At 45.0% G+C, this 15,933-nt stretch overlaps 1 protein-coding gene across 14 annotated transcripts in view; it reads left to right on the forward strand.

Moving 5' to 3' along the window:
* The window catches only part of DAB1 (DAB adaptor protein 1), a 1,086,856-nt gene that overhangs the window by 1,060,360 nt on the left and 10,563 nt on the right, over positions 1-15,933 (forward strand). For 10 of the 14 annotated variants that reach the window (XM_070509805.1, XM_070509809.1, XM_044770894.2 and 7 more), the window contains 3 exons: positions 6,327-6,875; positions 10,755-10,882; positions 11,241-11,351. In XM_070509805.1, the coding sequence (XP_070365906.1) occupies positions 6,327-6,875; positions 10,755-10,882; positions 11,241-11,336 (773 nt within the window). In that variant the 3' untranslated portion in view covers positions 11,337-11,351. The remainder of the gene's footprint in view (positions 1-6,326; positions 6,876-10,754; positions 10,883-11,240; positions 11,352-15,933) is intronic. The other 4 variants (XM_044770892.2, XM_070509806.1, XM_070509807.1 and 1 more) reach the window with 1 other exon arrangement.

Consider the following 15,933-nt stretch of genomic DNA (forward strand, 5'->3'; position numbering starts at 1 on the left):
ATCAAGAAGCTGTCATTTGGGGTGTGTGGGTGGTGGTTACAAGCTCTGGTATGCTGCTTGGCTGGAATTCAGTGGTGTCTTTCACCCGGAAAGGTCAAAATTCCTGGTTACTGAAGTGTATTTAGCTTTAGGGAGCTTGGGCACACTCAGCCATGCAAATCAGTGCAAGTCCATTTCCTCCTATCCATCTCAGCCAGAGGGAGGGAAGTCGGCGAGTGAAGTCGGCGAGTGGGAGAGGAGAGGAGTCAACCCTGCGAGGACCTCCTGAGATCTGGCTGATAGAAGGCGCCTGCCTCGTTCGGTGAAGACTCAGGAAGGGGAGCTTCCCCACACAAAGGGGGACACCTAAGGGACAAAGCAAACGGCTCACAGTCAATTGGGAGGGTGATAGGGCACCTGGGGATTTGCAAAGAATTTGTTCTGTTTTCCTAATATTCTTAAAAATATATTTACTAATTTTACAACAGGGTAAAAAATATATATAGTAACAGTGTTGCAGATGAGTTACAAACTGGTAAGAATCTCAGGCATCTTAACTTGTTTCCATGGCATCAGGCACTCCATGTAGCCAGGGCACTCTACTTGGAAATGGCCAAGGGTGATATTCTGCTTTTTACAGACACGGGAGCCCTAAAGACTTTTTTCCTTCTTTAACTACATATTTGAAATCGGTGGCTTCATCTTTCTGTTTTTACTTTATTTTTGTAAATGGCAAATAGAATTGAATATTTTAGAATACAAATCTTGCATTTTTTGCTATAAATGATTTCTTTTAATTGTATACTGTTAGAAGCAAATTCTTGCCATCAAATATAAACTTTGCTGTTATTCAAAGTGAATTAAAAATTCATAGTCTTTGCAGAAATAGTTACAGTTATTCCTCATGAGCTCAAGGATCATTATGAACTTTTAGAAGCCACAGAAGTTGGTAGCCACTGGATCTAACTTACAATTTCGAATCTACAGGTAACCTAGAAATTTGTATAATTGCTAAGCTTCCCAGTTGAGTCTGTTTTACCCATCTCTAAAATGGGACAGTGGTGATGACTAGCTTTCCTTACCTAAAATGGATGTTAAAATTTCCTTGGGAATAGTGTAATAGAGTATGTCATTTTAAATAAGAATAATAGTTTTCCATCAGAAATGCACCACCTGGGGCTGGCCCCGTGGCCAAATGGTTAAGTTTGCATGCTCTGCTTCGGTGGCCCAGGGTTCTCCAGTTTAGATCCTGGGTGTGGACCTACACACCGCTCACCAGGCCATGCTATGGTGGCTTCCCACATAGAAGAACCAGAGTGACCCACAACTAGGATATACAACTATGTACTGGGGCTTTGGGGAGGAAAAAAAAGAAATGCACCACCTTCCTGTGGCACCAGCCTGGCCCAGAACCCTGTGTGTTACCCCGTTATTGGATCCCTGAAGATATACTGGGACAGATGACAGGAAATCCAGGCACCAAACTTACTAATTTGCAGGCATGTTCATTCCACGAATATTCACTGAGTGCCCACTATGGTCCAGGTCCTGCTCTAGGGGCCAGAGGTGTGTCAGTGAGTACGACAGGCACAGACCCCTGCCTGCAGAGGGCCTACTTTCTTTTGGGAGGACAGACAGCAACATAAAAAGAGTGACTTATGTAACATGTTAGAAGATGTTAAGTGGTATGGACAGAAGGAAATGTAGAGTAGAGGATGGGGTTTTGGAGCAGGCGGAGGGCAGCTGTCAATGGAGGTGTGGTCAGGAGGGGCTCACACAGAGGTGAGAGGTGAGCAGACCGGAGGGGCGGGGGGTCAGGAGGTGTCAGAGGTAAAAGGCCATATAAATTCTATATAAATGTTGAGGGAATTCCTTACTTTTAGTGTTTTCCTTACATTTTAGTCTGCCTTTTTTTTTTTTTTCCAAATACTGAGGGTATCCCCCGGTACCAGCATCTGGTTATAAATTGCAATTTTCAACATTTTAAAAAACTCTAACTGCAAGGCAATAATGCAGGTGTTTCCTTTCACTTCACAGCAAGATTTATGATTGATCTGAACTCTGTAACATAAACAGATGCTCCTTAGCACCTCCTCCCTCCACTGGTGAACGGTGAACGTTAATGAGTAAACGGTTACTAAGCTGCTAAGTGGCTGCGGTGGCAGCTACCGAGTGGCTTCCTGTGTCCACTGCTACCACAGCCCTGCCCCTGAGGCATCGCATCAGGCATGCACACACCATGTGACCAGAGAGCCTTAGCTCACAGGTCTGGGGAGAGCCCAGGCGGCAGGGACCCCCCAGGAAAAGCCAGTGAGACCTGCAGGTTCCCAAACGTGATACCCACTTACCCTGTGTTGCCTTTCTTTTTTTTTTGAATGTTGTATTTTGGTCTGAAGCAGATGGCATGAAGCCAGAGAGACATGCTAATAGCTCTCCAGAAAAGTGTGCACAGCCCATCTGTTGGTTCCTTGTGTAAAAAAAAAAAGATAAGGGGGAAAAACCTGCCACCAACAGTAGCATCATCAGAGATCACAGCACTTATGGATTTGGGAGTTTAATTGTACACTTGGAAAAATTCAGTGAAGACATTTATTCTACTATGACTCATTCACCTTTATGTAGAGCCTTTTCCAGTCTCAAGCGTTTATGGAGCAGCTGATATATGCCAAAAACTGTACTAGACAGAGGGAGGGAGAGAGAGAGAAAATAAAGGGTTCCTGCTAGCAGGCGCTTTCCAGCCTAATGAGGGAAGTCAGAATAACTGAGCAATTACAACCCAGTGTGACAAGTGCCGTGCCAAAGATGAACACAGGGGACAGCACAGGCCCGGCGAAGGAGAACCAACTGGAGTCTAGAGGGCAGGGCAGACCCCTGGGAGGTCATACTGAGCTGAGTCTCAGAGAGCAGGTAAGAAGTAGTGGCCACGTGAAGAAGTTGGGGCCACTTTCCCGGCAGGTGGACCAGCAGAGACGAGAGAACAGGTTGAGTGTCGTTTGCAGCTGCTGCAGGGAAAGGTGCCAATGGCAGTAACGAACTGAAAATGGGGCTGAAGGGGGACAAAGGGGGCTGACCCCCAAAGGCTCATAAACCAAGCTAAGGCATCTGAGCCTTACGCTCAAGACAATGAAGCACTGTATTTGCATTTTAGAACAGACCTCTCTTGGCAATGAGGAGGGTGGGATGGAAGCAAAGTAAAAAGCAGACTGGCTGGAGGCTGAAAACTTCCATCCATTCACCAACATGGGCATCAGGGCGGGGGTGGTTGAAAGATCCGTGGCACATCTCGACCCTGTCAAACTCAGCGCCCCCTTTTTATAACAAGTATTTGAATGTCTCCTTTAATATCTTGACGTGAAATATGAAATTCATATATAATATAACCTACCTACCCAGTTTTTCAAAAATCAGTGTAATGCCCTATCTGTAAATAAGGCAGAAACAAACAAAAGCTAACTTATAATAGAAAAATATGTATTTCAATGAGGAAAATACCCAGGTCAACCACAGCAGAGGACATGCTGAGTGGTCAGGTGTGTCTCCCCATAAATAACCCCCACAGGTGCAGACCGCCCCAGGAGTGTCGCGTTGGCTCAGACAGCAGGAGAAGTCAGGGACCACGATTTTCCGAATTGCTGAACAACTCTTGACAGGGTTCCAAATGAGACAAAATACAGCCTTCCCTCAATGTGCACGGTTGTTACATTCCTGGAAAATTAAGTGCATTAAAACTGCAAAGAAACTTTGAATTTCCACGTAATTCAAAGTCGAGTCTATACTCACACAGCTATAAACAGAATGTGAGATAATCCTTTGTTGTGCGCTTCGGTCCCACCGCTACAGGGTCTTTAGTGTCAATGCTCTTGGCTTCTTAAATACCGGTAGTGTTGCCCTGACCACGTTATTATGACAACCAGCACGCCCCACAAACTTCCTAATCATCCCCTAGGGGGTGTTAGCACTCCCATTCAGAACCACTGAGCCCCATCAGAGTAAACCAGAAAAACAAATTCACAGAATTCTTAGTCTGTTGGTAGGTTCAAGTCACCGCCTTATTATGTGATAGGTGAGGCAAGAAACAACGTAAGCAAGTTTCTGTTTTAAATGCCAGCACCAATGCCTGTTCACCAGTCTTATTTCAGTGCCCCAGGACTAAGGTGATCTCATGAGGATGAGGTCTATTTTGTTTGTTGACGCCCCTTCCTCATTCCATAAAAGCATTTAACACTGCCAGATTAATTAGCAAGAGCCTGCTGTCCTGTCTCTGGCCCTCTGGAGCCTCCTGTCACCTTGCAAGGAAATGACCTGACTGTGAATGTTGGCTCCATCCCTTATCAGTCAATGGAAGGGCAGGCAGATGTGAGATGGGAGCATGAGCGAGGCACCCTGCAAACGATTTCTCTGGGCTCACCAGAGTCCTGATATGACCTGTGTCATGACCAGTGCCCCGGCGCCCGCCTGTCTGCGCTTTGAAAGTTGCTGGGCTATGCTGCACCCGCCTTTCATCTTTTCCTGGTCTCTCTGCTCTGTGCCTGCAAATTCCTTCTGATGGCCATGAAAATGCTGGTTCTGAGAGGCCGGGCAAAGCTAGCTTCTCCACCCTGTGCTCTGCCTGGCCTGGTCGTCTGTCCCCCAGGCTCAGCTGCAACATGCTGGTGGCCGTTGGGCCCCCTGAGAAAGGCAGGGACCACCGGAAACCCTTGGGAGTGTCTCTGGGCCTCCAGAATGCTAAGGCATCTGATGGCTGGGTCAGGGCTTCTGACTGTGCTCAGATCAGAAATCAGCCTTGGCTTCTGGTGAGGCAGTGTGGTGCAGAGGAAAGAACACTGGCTTTGGGGACAGACAGATGACCTCAGTTCAGATCCTGATCCCACTTCACGCCAGCTGTGTGACCCTGAACATGGTGCTTTTCCTCTCTGAGCACCAATTTCCTTATCTCTAAAAGAGAGATAACAATACCTACCCTGCGGGCATTTTATGAAGATGTAAGCACCTGACACTGTACCTCGCACGTTATAGGCATTCAATAAAGGGAACTTATTGTTATTTTTTCTTTTAAAGATTGGCACCTGAGCTAACAACTGTTGCCAATCTTCTTTTTTTTTTCTGCTTTTTCTCCCCAAATACCCCCCAATATATAGTTGTGTGTATATATATATATTTTTTTAGTTGTGGGTCCTTCTAGTTGTGGCATGTGGGACGCCACCTCAGCATGGCCTGATGAGTGGTGCCATGTCGGCGCCCGGGATCTGAACAGGTGAACTGGGCCACCAAAGCAGAGCATGTGAACCTAGCCACTTGCCCACAGGGCCGGCCCCAGGAAATTATTTTTGTTACTATTGTTATTGTAAAAAGTGTCACTGGCACTCCTTTTAAAATGATTATATCTCCCCTGAAAGGAAGAATCCAGCAAGCAGTTATCACAGTAACATATGTGAGTACACCCCCTGGAGTTTTGCAGTGCACAACCTATGCCACTGTGTGAAGTGCTCCTGAGTGGACAATCACCCACACTTTTTCAGTTTAAAATTGGCATAATAATAATAATACAGAAATAATGTGTAATTATACCTAGAACTACCATTTATTGCATGGCTACTATATATCAGGCAAGCTATTATGTACTTGATAGGCTCTGTCTGATTCAGACCACGTGCATTGCTGACATTTACTGAATGTTCACTTTAATCTCCATTAATCATTAAACCAACCCAATGAGGCCGAAGGTATTTTATGCCCATTTTCCAGATCAGGAGATAGCTTACGAAGTTGCCGCTCAATGCCACGGATGAGAAGTGGTGATCTGAACACTGACCTCTCCTCTAAAACCCCAGCAGTCTGACTCTTACTCGCTTTACGCTCAGCGCTGATGCCAAGAAGAAAGATGCTATAACCAGGCTCTCCCACAAAGAGCCTGCCTTTTAGAGAGCTTCAGCAGTTGAGAATTCCCCAGGGCTAGCAAGAAGGGGGCAAAATTCCAACCAGAGGGGCCTGACTTATGATCTCTGCCCTTTCCCCTGAGACACGCAGGCTCCCGAGGCTGCACCGTGTCAGAAGCCTTTAACAACTGGAGCAGTATTGTTATCATCCACCCAAGTCTGCCTGGCTCGCCCCCTCGCTGCATCCTAGTTTCTGCTTACAAATCATCTCATTAGAGAGGTTTCGTCTGACCTCTGCGCTAGAAGGCAGGCTCCCTGAGAGCAGGGACTTCTGTTTTACTCATCTTTGCATCCCCAATCCCCGGCATACAGCCTGACACTCAGAAGTCGCCTAGTATGTTTTTGCCAATCATTTGACTCCATGAATCATTCTTTCCCAGGATGCCTGACTCTTCTTTTCCACCCTTCCAGGTTACGTTGCAATGGGCGCCGTCCTCCCATCCTTCTGGGGCCAGCAGCCCCTCGTCCAACAGCAGATCGCCATGGGTGCTCAGCCACCAGTCGCTCAGGTGATGCCTGGGGCTCAGCCCATCGCTTGGGGCCAGCCAGGTCTCTTCCCCGCCACTCAGCAGCCCTGGCCAACCGTGGCAGGGCAGTTTCCGCCAGCCGCCTTCATGCCCACACAAACTGTTATGCCTTTGCCAGCCGCCATGTTCCAAGGTCCCCTCACCCCACTTGCAACCGTCCCAGCCACGGGTGATTCCACCAGGTCAAGTCCACAGACCGACAAGCCCAGGCAGAAAATGGGAAAAGAAATGTTTAAGGATTTCCAGATGGCCCAGCCTCCACCCGTGCCCTCCCGCAAACCCGACCAACCCTCCCTCACCTGCACCTCAGAGGCCTTCTCCAGTTACTTCAGCAAAGTTGGGGTGGCGCAGGATACAGACGACTGTGATGACTTTGACATCTCCCAGTTGAATTTGACCCCTGTGACTTCTACCACGCCATCGACCAACTCACGTGAGTGCTCGTCTTTGGAGACCTAAACCCAGTGAGAGCGATGCCTCATTCCTGGGGTCAGAGAACTCATCTCAGTTTACATTCACAGGCCTCTTGTTCATATCACTACTGGTAGTAGTAATAAGACTTACCGATTATTAGGGATCAATCATAACACATACCTACTCTATCTGTGTTATATTTATTATTTTTATACTTGCAACAGTGCTAGGGATGAGTTTGTTAGAAAGATGATGAAAGTGAGATTCAGACAAAGAGAACAGACAGAATGGTAGGACTGAACACAAGCCTGCTGTTTTCCACCATGTCACATTTTTGCCTCCTACGGTTTGTTTATTTGCTCATTCATTCATTTCCGTATATCCCTGCTTATGACACACAGATTTGGTATGGTTTACTGAAATAAAAATGAATGGCGAATGTGAATTTAAAAAAATTTTAAGGCCCAGTCCCGACAGCCTAGCGGTTAAAGTTTGCTGCGCTCGGCTTTGGTGGCCGCCTTTGGTTCCCGGGCACAGAACCACAACGCTCATCTGCCGGTTGCCATGCCTTGGCAGCGGCTCACATAGAAAAGCTAGAAGTTATAACTATGTACTGGGGTTTTGGGGAGAACAAAGAAAGAGAGGAAGATTGACAACAAATGTTAGCTCAGCGCAAATCTTTCCCAGCAAAAATAATTTTAAAAAATAAATAAATATTGGCCACCATGGAGTGCCTACTATGTGCCAGGCACTAATTGATCACTCTACTAAAAAAAGAAAAGAAAAACATTTTGGGAACAAGGATAACAAATTAGAATAGAAAATTAAGATCAGGAGAAAACTTAGGGCCGAGGTTTGGCAGCCATAACATCTCATACAACTGGTGTAGTTGAAGCCAGATTTTGGCTCAGAGCTTTGGGTGGTCAAACAGGAAAAAAGATGGTGTAGCACAAAGCTCTAGACTGGAAACCCGGGTAGCAGCTTTATTACTTAATAGTTTCATGCCAGTGGGCAAGTCGTTTTATTTGTATGAGCCTCAGTTTCCTCGTCTGTCTTAGTCTAAGGGTTAGTAAAAGGATTTGGTATACCTGTCCTAAACCATTGCATACCTCACAAAGTTTGGAGCATTTTTATCATCATTATTATCACGTACTGAGTGGTTTGGGGCAGAGTTCTGGACCGGGGTTCTAGTCTTGTCTCCTCTACCACGAGCCGTGTCTTTGGGCAAGTGTGTGACTTCTCTTAACTTCAGCAGTTTCATGGGTAAAATGAGTGAGCTGCCTGGATAGTGTGTGCCTCCTGGTTCGGCATTCAGTGATTCTGCCTCAGCTCACTTTTCCACTGCAAGCACCTGGAAAACTGTAGCCACACAGCCAATCAAAATCCAGGTACACCTGAGCCCGTCTGTGCTTGGTTGACACCATCGAGCAAGGTGTCTGGTGGTTCAGCCTGTGTCCCGACAGTTGATAAAGGGGAAACAAAAGGCTCATGGAACAATGAATTTGGTGTTTTCATTACTGTCACAGACGACACGGATCACTGCTTGGCCGATACTGTGAATTGTCAAAAAAATCTAATGTTAACCCAATTAGGTAGTGTCGTTTCAGCCAGGTTCAGAAGGCTGCTCTGACAATGAGTGCCTCCTGTGTGTATAAACAATCTAGCTCCACACAGGCTGCATGTTCAACATGGTGGGAACATCTCTGTGAACTGGAGCTCACAAGCTTTCAATGAAGAATAATGAATAAAAAATGAAATGCTAAAGAAATGACAGCCATGCCTAAATAAGCAAGCATCTTTTAAAAACAAGTGTCCCTCTCTCAATGGGCTGTGCGCCAGCTGGAATAAACAGGGGAAGTTTAAGTTCTTTGAGGACAGGGGGTCTGTCTGAATCATTCCTACCCTTCTCATAATGCTGACAGGGTGGCTAGCACGTGGGAGGCATTTGGGAAAGGTTGTAGAGAATGAAATGAACAAAACAAAGGCCACCAGTTACTGTTGTGTTCAGAGTGGGGTTTTGCAACCTTGGCACCATTAGCATTTTGGCCCAGATAATTCTTTGTTGTGGGGACTGTCCTGTGCACTGTAGGATGTTTAGCAGCATCCCTGGCTTTCCCCATTAGCTGCCAGAGTAAACCTCCTCTCCCCTCTTCAGACAATCAAACATGGCCCTAGATATGGCCAATATCCCCTGGGAGTGAAGTGCCCCAGACTGAGAGCCACAATTTGAGAGTACAGACCCTTCAAGATTAAAATGCTGGTATAAATACTTCTAGTTACGCTTCCCATCGATTTCCTCAGATAAGTATGAGCAGTATACCTCTCAGAATTGGCAGCTCAGCCTGGGCTCTCAGCCTGTAGTAAGCGATAAACCACTTCAGACACAGTTCAGAATCCAATTGCACTAATATTTACTAAATATCTGCCACATATCACGATGTTTTCATGTTGCTTATCTCGCTTAAACACACTATGACTAGTTCCATAATCATGAAACAAAACAGACTTCTGTTTCAATTTAAAAAAAACACAACATTTTATTTTAACGAAAATGAGTGAAACCAATCTTTATATCCTCTTCTCCATGAGCATCACCTTTAGACTGCTTTGAGTGGAGCATTGGCTGGACCAAGAGTGAAGCTCAAATAGGAGTAGACAAACCCAGGACCTGGATAGGGTCAGATGGACCTGGTAGATCCCAGTGTCCCTATTTCATAGCTGTGCAATCCTCAGAAAGCCACTTCACCTCTCTGAGCTGCAGTAGGTTCATCAGAAAAAAACAGTAGGTATAATACCACGTTGAGGCGTTTGTATTAGAGAGCATAGTGAACGCACAGTGCTGAGCACAGTGTCTGACTCTCTGGCGCACCGTAAATAGCGTCATTATTCTAAATACGGGTTCATCGAGGCTAGAGGTGCTCACCAAGTTTCACAATCACTCACTGACCGATGTGCAGCCAGGATTTCGTAAATTCTGGGCAGTTATGACAGGGAGGCCTTATCAATGATGTTTGAAATCCAACTACTAAATCAAGCCACAGCACCCCCTCACCTAGGGCTGAGCTGGTGACTGGTATCTCCAATACCAAATTAGAAATTATCAAAAGGAAGCGTAGCTTCAAATGGTCTATTTGTTATAAACCTCTGGGACAAATGAGACAAGGAAAATGTGGGGAGTATAGAAAATGCATATCCTTATGGAACGAGGAATAGAGTTGCCACCAGGTACTTCTATTTTCCCAGATCACTGAGACACTCTTCATTCAACGTGCGTTCATCAAATGTGTGCTGGGACACAGAGCCTGGTTCTGCCAGGTGCCACCTATGTGGCCTTGAGCAATTCAGCAACCTTTGCTTTCCTTATCTGTAAAATTGGGAAAAATCCTACCTCCCATAGGCTTTCTGAGGACTGGAGACAGTGTCTGTAAACTTTCTGACAGTGTCTGACACATAGAAGACAATAAATGTACTGTCCTCTGATCGATTTGTTCATATTGAACTAACTGCATGGTGTTAAGAAAGAGAAAAGAAAGAAAATTATAGTCTAGTGGCTCTCAACTTGAGTGTGCAGAAAAACAGAGATTCTGACTCAGTAGGCCTGGGATGGGGTCCAAGAATGCACATTTCTAACAAGTTCCCAGATGTGGCTGATGCTGATGATCCAGGGCCCGTTCCTTGAGAACCACTGCCTCACTCATCAGTGTGGACCAGCTCCTTCCTGATCATCAAGTTTGTGAGAGGACAAGATAAATATGTACAGAGAGGGTATTAAACCGTTCAATTGATTTGACTTGTGATAGGAAGAAGAGTCCTGTGACTGGACTTGAGTATAACCAGACCCCTGAAGTTTCTGTGGGACACTTATGGTGCTTCCTCTTTTTGCATGGTCTCTGTGTAGCTCCAACCCCAGCCCCTAGACAGAGCTCTCCATCCAAATCGTCTGCATCCCACGCCAGCGATCCCACCACAGACGACATCTTCGAGGAGGGCTTTGAGAGTCCCAGCAAAAGCGAAGAGCAAGAAGCTGTAAGTGACCAGTTTGTTCTTTCTGTCTTTGTTTTTCCTTAAAGTTAAAACCTGTAGATCTGAAGTGGGCAATGCATGAGGAACCTACATAGAAAAGAATGCTGGCTCAGACGCTCACGTGCTAAAGGGCTTGACTACGGGGCTTTCTTTTATGTTTGGATGAGCAGCTGCAAACATTGTCCTTTCATTAAGTTATTCCTACAAGTTCGCATAATTGAGGGTGTGGCATCCTCTAACTGAAGTTGCTGCCTCCTTTAAAATAACTGACTATATGTGTGCATGAAAATGTACCCAGCTGTGTTTTATTTTCAGTTGTTGAAAAGAAAAAAAAAAAAAGTGTTATCTTCTTGTGTTCTAGCCTGATGGGTCACAGGCCTCATCCAACAGTGATCCATTTGGGGAGCCCAGTGGGGAGCCCAGTGGTGATAATATAAGTCCACAGGCCGGTAGCTAGATAGCGCAGGTCTGGGTAGGTATCTGTTCTTTTTATTCCCTTCACCATTAAGCTATCTGCTTTTCCTTTTGCTTGTTCTTCACTTCTGAATTCACATCCCTAATGTTTGCACCATCTCTCCTTGCCTGAGCGTATCCCTGATGTTCACACCATCTCTCCTTGGCTGAGCGTATCCCTGATGTTTGTCCAATCTCTCCTTGGCTGAGCATATCCCTGATGTTCACACCATCTCTCCTTGGCTGAGCGTATCCCTGATGTTTGCACAATCTCTCCTTGCCTGGTGTCTGTTTGCCACCTTGATTTTCCTCATGGATGCATGACTTTTGACAAATCCTGGGAGGTGGGGGTAAGGTGAAAAGTGTGGAATGGTCATAGTATTTTATTAATGATATGTTCTGAGTGGGTAGTGGTGTTAGAATGAGGCATAACCAATACCACTTAACGTGGATTCAGTTTCTGAAAGCATCAACATTCCGAGATGGACACATTCTGCCCACCCTGATCATTTCTCAGTGAGACATGGTCCAGATGCTCTCATCTTTTAAGCAAAGTGTCACTTCATTTGCCTACACTCCACAGATCTAAAGCGGTTACCAGCCAAGCACACTGAGAAGCCAGACTAAGAAGCAAAAACAAGCAGTGCTTGCAATAAGATTGGTAGAGACGGAAGATCATGGTAGCCCATTTTGTCTAGCCAAAAGGGGCCTGATGAGAAAGTGAAATTCAAAGCCTGAGGACATGTAGCATTCACTTCCGAGGCTCTGCTGCTCACACCTGTGCTACAGCATGTGGTTTGCCGCCAACCCACTTCAGATTCCATCAGCAGCTGCTTCGAGAGCAGTGTGCTTGCATTTACTAGAAGTGGCTTTTGGCACTTGAATTTCAATACATCTGATTTGATAGAAAGACAGAGGAGCTGATGAAGCAGACCTTCTCGGGAGAGAGAAGTACACCTTGTTACCCAGACAGGATTTCTAAGGTCGCTCCTTAACAAATGTGTTCAATTTTCAGATACTTTCCTAGTTTTCCATAAATGTGTAGGCCTACAAGGCGGTACCCACAGAGCTTCTTTTTAGTCTGAACAGCATAGCCAGAACCATTAAAATGGTAAATAGTTTTCACTGGTCATAAATGGATTCTGAGGCTGCCTCAGAATCATTCTCAGTCCACATGTAAGTTATTCCGACGGTTATTGAAAGCTAATACAGTGTTTGGAAAGTGCATTTTGTTAATGGATTTTATGATTAAACAACTTAACATACCATATATTTTGCCACATTTTATATCAGTGTAATAGTACACGAGAACACATCATGCCATGCAAAGCCATGTAATAGCCATCTGAAAATTCAGTCCTGCAAAGCTGTTTGGGGAGCTGGTGAATTAAAGCAAAGTCAATGTTCCAGGAAAGAGAAAAGTTAGGGATAATGGGTGATGCCTTGGGAAGATTCCTGAAGAGGTTTTCTACCCCTTGCATATGTTTTATTTCATGTACTCAACCTTGCCTTGAAAACTTGATGAATGAACTAGACGTGACAGGAGCCATTCATCAGGATATCAGCAAACATCATCCTAACATTGACGTTCTTCTAGAAAACAAAGATGACTTATACCATTTGCAGAGCAATGTATCAAACCCTCATGTTTATGAGCCTGTTCGGCTTGAGACAGTCATACCAGCTGAACTGTTTCGTAGCGCTTTAGCCTGTTCCACGTTGGATGCTCCATCCAGAACCCCAAGCCAGGGCTGAGCTGTCCATGGGCGTAGCATGGTATAGTGGGAAGAGCTCAGTTTGAACTTGAGTTCAACTTCTAGCTCAGCTACTTAATAGCAGGAAATCTTGGGCAAGAACTATCATTTCTTTTGTGTCTTGGTTTCTTCATCTGCTAGAAGAGGCTTATATTATCTATTTTGTTAATTGAGATAGCGTATGTTGAGTCTCTAGCAGGGAGACAGATACTTAGTACTTAGCTTAAAATTCAGCTTAAAGATCTGGATTCTGGAGCAAGACTGTCTGAGTTCAGAATCTGGCTCCGCCGATTACTAGCTATATGACCCTAAAGAAATTTCATAGTAATTTTCTAATTTTGAAACGTAAGGAGAAAAACAGCATCTTCCTCATAGGGTTATTGTTTGGACTAAATGAGCTGATGTATGTGGAGCTCTGAGCACAATGTCTGACACATAGAAAGCACCCAAAATGTATTAGCTGCCATCACACCACCAGCACCACCACCAGCACCACCATCACCACCATCATCATCGTCATCATTGTCATCGTCATCATGATCATCATCACCGTCATCATATGTGCTCATAAATGTTGGCTCCCCACTACTTTGGATCTTATACATTTAGCCCTTATTTTGAATAAATTCTACCATAAGGACCCAGGCCATTGGCTAGGAGGTTTTGCTTTGTGCTTTCTATCCTCAGGTAATTAATTTTCAGTATGCCTCAAAACAGCCTTGGGGGAAAAATAGAAAAAGAAAAATCCCACTTCTTAGCTCTCTGGCTTGCCATGCCCCCTAATCAGAATGACACTGGTTAGGGCCTCCTAGGCCACCTCTCACTCCAAAAAATGAGCAGTCTTGGATTCACATGTAAATCATAATAAGTAGCTCCCAGCTCCAAAGGAGGGCTGGACTGTAATCTTCGTTGAAGCAATTTTCTCCCTTTGAAGGCTTAGCGTGGCAGTTTCACAATTGCCTATCAAGAATTGCATGCCAAGACTCTGATGCCTGCCTTGCAGGAATATCCCCTAAAACACCCACAAGGGAAGTCCAAATGAGCTTTCTGGGCCCCTCCATCAACAGCAGCACAAGCCACATGTGATCTTTCTGTCTCCATCCCATTCACCCATCCACCCAACTGGAAATTTACTAACCGCAATCACTTAATGCTTTTCCAGACATTTGGGGAAGGGATACCATGCAGAGAGAGTTATTTCCCTGGCCCTATTTTCCCCTCTGCCTTCGTACAGTTGGAAAGCAAGAGTCCCATCCTTCTTATCGCCCTTGCAGCCATTATCTCCAGCTGCTTTTTATTAGAAATACCTGCACAATTCTAAGTAGGTAGAGGTGACATCTGTAGATAAGTTAAAGCCATGTCACACCACAGTAAGAGGAGACAGATGGACTCAGTCTTCACAGGTGGAAGCTTCAGGGCCAATCTCAACCTGTTTTAGCAATAAAGAGAAATGTTTCAATTGCTTCAGTTTCCCCCTTACCCTCCCATCTGGGAAAATCACGTGTCTTTGAAAGACTGGGTCAACAGGAGCAAAAAAGAACCAAAATAATATTATAATGGCTGGTGTGGGAATGGCAGGTAATTTATACTTCACTGATGTGTTGCTGGAGCAATTTTAAGGGCGAAATGTTGGCTTTTGAGGAGATGAAAGAAAAATGAAAACATTTATTTGGTTAAATGGCTAAGTAAATAAACTGCCTATCAGACTTTCCCAGCTGTCAAGTCAAAGTAGCATCTGTAACAATGGGGAATTGTTTGGTCTGTCTCCCTTAGTAACAATAGATATTGCCATAAATAATAAGTCGCTGTCATTTTTTTTAATACTGATCTTTGTAGTGGGAACCTAACACATATAAAATATTACCTGATGGATTTCTAGTTGTCCAAGGGAAAAGAAAGCTGAATTTCAGATGCTTAGGGAGGAAGAATCTTTAAAAAAAAAATTAAAAACGAAAGAAAGACAAGAAATGCACAGAGTCAGGAGACAGGGTTTGAATTATGATTCCAAAGCAGATGGCCTTAGACAAGCATTTAACCCCTCTACACCCCAAGCCCCTCTTAGGGACAATTACAACCACTCCCTCCCCAGGCTGTCCCAGAATCAGAAGATATCATGAGTATGAAAGTGCCTTGTTAAGCTTTGAAAATAAAATACATATATTCGGGATTATTATTACTATTCTGTTTTTTAAATAGAACCAGACTACAGAGCCTTAAAACAAAGAACCACAAAAACAGAAAATAATCCATTTCATGGATATAGCACTCAGAGGCAAGTCCAACCCAGGCCTTGGAGGAGTTCAGCCAGGAGATGGGACAGGCCTGGCTGAGGGAGCATCAGCCAGGATGGAGAGGTGGGCTTGGTGCCAAGGGATATTAAAAGATGAAATCAGGAGGAGGTTGAGACTGAAAGGGAATGGGAGGTGAGGAAGACAGCATAGACCAGGATGATCCCAGGTTCCTGACCTGGAGATGTAGATGGTGCCAATCTGTGCTATGGAGCGCAGGGCAGCATGCTTGAGCAGAAAGAAGGCAAGTTTACTTTGGGACCAGTTAAGCTAGAGATGCCCATGAGACATCGAAATAGAGATGCCAGTAGGCTGCTAGATAACAAGACTGGAGGAGAAAAGAGAACACCAGACCAGAGTGAGATATGAACATGATTTAAGCCATTGGAATAGTGGGCACTAGAATACACTGATCATTTAGATCAGAGGTTGGCGCACACTCTGTGTAGATACTCATGTTTTGTGGGCTATCCGGTCTCTGGTGCATAATCTCCCCACTATTGTAGCAGGAAAGCAGCAAAACACAGTGCGTAACAAATGAGTTTCGATAACACTTTAC

Source organism: Equus asinus, chromosome 5, assembly GCF_041296235.1.
Source record: "Equus asinus isolate D_3611 breed Donkey chromosome 5, EquAss-T2T_v2, whole genome shotgun sequence".
NCBI lineage: Eukaryota > Metazoa > Chordata > Mammalia > Perissodactyla > Equidae > Equus > Equus asinus.